The sequence below is a fragment of the Branchiostoma belcheri genome, unplaced genomic scaffold, assembly GCF_001625305.1.
Source record: "Branchiostoma belcheri isolate BF01 breed outbred unplaced genomic scaffold, Haploidv18h27 scaffold1, whole genome shotgun sequence".
NCBI classification, from domain to species: Eukaryota; Metazoa; Chordata; class Leptocardii; order Amphioxiformes; family Branchiostomatidae; genus Branchiostoma; species Branchiostoma belcheri.
Window position 1 is genome coordinate 725,324 of NW_017802379.1, and position 5,231 is coordinate 730,554.

At 39.0% G+C, this 5,231-nt stretch overlaps 1 protein-coding gene and 1 long non-coding RNA gene across 2 annotated transcripts in view; one reads left to right on the forward strand and one right to left on the reverse strand.

The window, feature by feature from the left end:
- Window positions 1-1,396, forward strand: part of LOC109475945 (allene oxide synthase-lipoxygenase protein-like) — an 11,081-nt gene extending 9,685 nt beyond the window's left edge. Inside the window, exon 17 of the mRNA XM_019777121.1 lies at window positions 186-1,396. Coding sequence (XP_019632680.1) covers window positions 186-365 — 180 coding nt within the window. The 3' untranslated portion in view covers window positions 366-1,396. The remainder of the gene's footprint in view (window positions 1-185) is intronic.
- A 172-nt stretch (window positions 1,397-1,568) lies between these two features.
- LOC109464390 lies at window positions 1,569-3,841 on the reverse strand. The gene is made up of 3 exons (XR_002139884.1): window positions 3,586-3,841; window positions 2,851-2,933; window positions 1,569-2,361 (listed from the first exon to the last, which is right to left on the reverse strand). It is a non-coding gene; the product is annotated as an uncharacterized LOC109464390 (long non-coding RNA).
- Window positions 3,842-5,231: the final 1,390 nt, after the last annotated feature.

Genomic DNA, 5,231 nt, shown 5'->3' on the forward strand with positions numbered 1-5,231 from the left:
CCCCCAAAAAAAAACTACACGACGAGTTGCTTAAGATAGAACCAGGCTAGGAAACAAGGGAGTTTTCCGTCAGCAACAATTTTTTTGCCTCACAGATATCAGTATGCTATGGGATAGGATTGATTCAACTTGATACATTTAAAAAGTGCTAATTACTGTTGTGTAATTCCTCTTCCTGCCGCCAGGTGACGCTCGGCAACTTCCCAGAACGCCGTCTGACGGAGGAGGAGGCGCAGGAGGTCATCGCCGACCTGCAGCTCAACCTGCAGCGGATCTCCGAGATCTCGCGAGAACGCAACCTCACGCTCAAACACCCGTACACCTACCTGCTTCCCGAGAAGATACCCAACGCTATAACCCCGTGATAGGGAGAAAAAGAAAGTGATTAAAGAAAGGGAGGGGCAACCAAATTGGTTATAGTATGGTTGAACCAAAATCTAGAAGTGTTGGAACCCCCCCAAACCCCCTGAGGCGTCGCGAAAATCTTGCATGAAAAAGATGGATAATATCATCGTATAATTGAGCTAATGTTAGTCCTAGAGCCTTCAAAATTCATAACTATCATTTCGTAAATTTTAAAGCATATACGTTAATATCTTTGTTGTTTGGGCTTATAGGAACATTCCCGGACGTACCTCTTCTTTGTTCTTTCCTTGATGAGTCTCAGAGTAGTTAGGGATAAAGGAATGTGTCATCACATAATGTTTTACTATAACATTATAGAGATTGTTGCTGTTAGAATATTGATATTTTAGTGGAACCAGGGACAATTAGCTTGCACTGATATTTAAAAAATTGTCTTTAAACTGTTAAAAGAAAGTTGCTTAGATTCTTGTTGAGAGTTCTAAATAGGAAAACACGTGAAAAGCAACCATACATTCCCCTAAGCGATGAAATACGTGCATCAATGAAGTATTAGAACATTATAATGTACAGATATATCCATATTCAAGGTAATTAATTTAATGGTGCTTAATTAACAGAGTAAAACTGATGATGAAATTTCTACTACTTCTGGTGGGCAAAATGAGAAGACAATGAAAGCATTACCAGTAATATCGTGATTTGCGCGTCATATCTGGCTCTCCGAATATTTTCTTTCTACACCACTTTCTGACACTTTTCATATATATCATAATATTATAAATCAATGTAGAATTTCCATGTCTTGTTCTGTATTCTTATAGATAGGTGGTTAGGTGGTTTGTGTTGTTGACTCTGAAGGTTCTGTGTTCGAATCCCTGGCAGGCCCCGCTGTTGTATCCTTGGGAAAGGCCCTTTTCACCTATTTCCTCACCCGTGAACGTGTGTACCTAGCTTCATTATTGTGTTGACCCAGTGTTGACGTCACACTTCAAAGAAGCCACGTGACAATCTTCACTGGGTCAGTCTACTGAGGAAGACCAGAGTGACTGGTCGAAAGCTCTGGGTGAGAGAATTTTTGTGTTGGATCTCAAGTTTTAACTTTAAACATGTCACTACCAACACAGATGAGCTTTCATGATAGCTTCATCATTCTTAGCTTTGGGGAAATGACAGCTAAAGATTCTAGCATTTTAAACCAGGAATGATTTTCGCCACACATTATCAGTGAACAATTTATTAAGGCACAACCACCAATGTTTAAGTATTGCGATTAACAACTGCTTTAACCCGAGAAAAAATTTCATATGATTCGTATTAACAGCAAAACAAACGTTGCATGCAAGAAAAGCTATATCTAATGACAGGTAAGAATTTCCTGGGCTGTTTCCACGATGTCACAGTACAGTATATCCTACACCCAGACTATCATTATACGTCAGAGCTACCTTACAAACGATACAGGACGAATATATAACTAAGGTTCCTACACCATTTTGGGTAGTACATGTAAATAGGTTACGAAAGTATTTAGGTACAAAAACATTTTCGAGATAAAACAATATGTGGAGACGATTGTTGGTACATGTTAAATATTAAGTCGTTCTAAGTTAAAAAGATTGTAAGTGAGGAGTCCATGTGATTCAACTGGCCAATGAACATCACTGCAAAAAATGTATCTTTAAGCATACATTAAATTTTAATATATGCTTAAAGATTTGATTGAAAACATGCGTAAAGGTTCCATATTTCCAATCGAGTAAAAAATCTGATCTTTAAGCATACAATAAATTTTAATGTATGCTTAAAGATTTAATTTTAAACATCCGTAAAGGTTCCGTTTCTCCATCGAGTGAAGAAACAGAAAATTTACGCATGCTTTAAGTCGTGAATAAGGCTCAAATTTCACGCAGTGCAGGTTGTAGATGTCTTCTCCGACGAAGAAAGTTGAACCGACGAAATGACGTCATCATGAGTCGCCAATGGCCGCGCGGTGCACTGTGGGAAGGCAGGTGGACATGTACATTAGAAGACTAGATACATAAATGGCAAAATTGCATCCCTAACTCTTAAAGAATTTTTCCTAAAGAGTTGTTGGTCGCGAGTAGACAGTGTTCTTGTAGAGATGATTGTAATAACCCAGTTATTAAAGAGAACAAAGCTGTAGTTTTGAAGCTAATGATAGGGGTCAGTCTTCAGAGAAAATACCCCCTACAATGTGTTTGAAGGCAGAAATATCACATTTATACCATACTAATTAATACTGAATCATTTTGCCGTAATCTTGTAGAGAAGTGTTATCAGATATCTTCAAAGAAACGACAGAGATCTGTGTTTACAGGCCTTAAGACAAGTTACCGTGCGCACTGAACCGTGTGGCGGTTCGACCACTTGTAGACTGACTCCGCATACTGGTACATTGTAGTTATCGCTGTTGCTGTGACCTAGTTCCTGACGAATTTCGTCAATATCTAGTAAACAACTTACCAGGACAAACTGGATCTTCCTAGGCAGCAACAGACACGATGACTATGATGGTCAGGGCAAGCACAACACTGGCTGGTCCGATCCTGCAACACGTTCATCACAATCAACAAACTATTCAATCAATCAATTGGGTAGCTCTCTGAAAACACTACGACTTGTACGATAGTACTTGGTTTAAGATATCTATAGAGATTCAATGGTCCAAATGAATGAGAAAATGGGGTGTAGAATATTGTTTGCTTTGTCTGTACTTTTTCTATGACAACAGATAGGTGGGTGTGATTGGCATTATTCTTCGTTTGAATGGCATGGTTACGTAGGGAAACGCCTAACAATTGTACCTCCATGGCCTAACAATGCCTACACGTAAGAACAATAGCCGCCCATATGTATTTTATGAACGGTTTCATTTTTTTGCTGACAAGATTTCTACCTATAGCTAAAGCACACCGGTCGTGTATTTTCTAGACACCAAAAGTGCCCGTGTTCTTAGGAAAGTTTAAGAAAGGTTTTCTCAAAGATTTTTCCGCATATTCCAGGACAAAAAGACGCCGTAATTGTCTAAACGACTCGTCTAACACCATGTCAAAAACAAAGTATTTAAGAAACTCATTGGGCCAAACCATGCCGTGTCCTATGGGTTGTAACAATATAACTGCACAGAGCGAGAATGGTGTACTTAACGTATGAAATAAAATGGTGAAAAAGGTCTAGAATTTTGGCCCCAACACTTACATGTTTCCCAAGAGGGGGTCCCAGACACAGTGGACCACGTCCGAAAATTTTTCCCGCCAGTCTTTCAGAAACCTCGGCTTGGCTCTGTCACGGGCGCTCCAGTCCTCGATGTTGTCCCAGTCTGGTTGTTTTCCCATGTCTGAACAAACTGCTGTTCTTACTAAAAGTCTAGAAAGATCTGGGTTCGGTCTGAGAGTTCGGAAACAAAATGGCGAATCTGCGGCTGAAGACGGTTGCTGATGTCAGCTTGCTTTGTCGTTTGCAAGTCACGTGAATCCGCTTTAATACAGTTGTAGAACCTGTAAAGCCACTTCATTAATTTAAGTTCCTTCAAGAATGTTATCTCCTCCTTGGTTCCTTCGAGGAGGTCATCGGTTCCTTCTTAGTTCCGTATGGTTTTAAAATACATAAAGAATTAAGAATAATCAAGAATTACAATGTTTAAGGCATTTTACAAAGAAAAAACTGTGATATTAAGTTGTAAATATGACACATTTCCTTCGCATTTTACAAATTGGTAGAGTGTACGCTCCTGTGAATTCTCATGTTCTGACCAGCTACCGCATCCATATTTCCGTCCTACTTTGTGAAACAAAAAGACATCGAACAGTGATAACGGTGTATTTCATAAAATCAAGTCAGTGTGGCGTAACTTGGCATTTAATACAAAATATAATTTACGTGCAGTTCTGCAGTTTAACCGCCGTGAGGCGCTGCATAACTAATGCTGCGATTCTGTCGCCATCTTTGCTCCAACATTACAAGCTGCAAAACCGGTTTACTAGTGAAGTGACCCGTAAACAGTAGAATTAATGGAAGATATGTAAACAATCTCCTAAACGCATTTCTTTAGACATATTTGCATACGCTGGGAAGACATTTTAAGAATCAAATGTCCCTAAATTTTTTTGACTGGATGTCCAGTTTTCTGTCTTCTATAATGGTAAGTATATGACAATAAGTAGCATAAAACGACAGTAGCATTAAACAACAGTACACTTCTAGCCATATTTCATGGTCATATGTCTTTCCTGACAAATAAATAACAATCTTTTACGCATTACTTAGCAACATTCGTTTAGCATAGGACTTGTATCGTGGCATTTCCATATGAACATAATAAAATTCTTTTTGTTAAAAGCGTCTAATGTACAGCATCATAGAGGCTGGAATGCCATGAGTTCTTTCGTGCACGTTTCACTCCTCAGTTTTTTTTTCGCCGTTTCTTGACGTACGTCGTTCTTATGGAGCCGCCCATGTACTCGTGACACCCAGCCAGATACTGCATGGCGCTGTTCTATCTGTAATCACATACACAGAACATTGTGAGTAAATGGGTACTTCCATAATACAGCCAAACCTACGTGTATATTAGTGACCACCTGTGAATAAGGATCCCCTGATCATTATGGGCATGATTTTGATGTCCCCTTGATTACTTTCCCATTGACCTAAGCATTAAACATTCTATCTATATATATATATTAGCTATAGACATGACTACTTTGACCATGGTCACTTTGGCAGGGTTGACTGTCCATATGAATAGGGATGGTTTTTTCGCCAAATCTCAGAATTTCTTCAAATGATGGCATATTCCTTTGATCTATCCCACTTTTATTTTAACAGTTTCTTGCAGTTTTCAT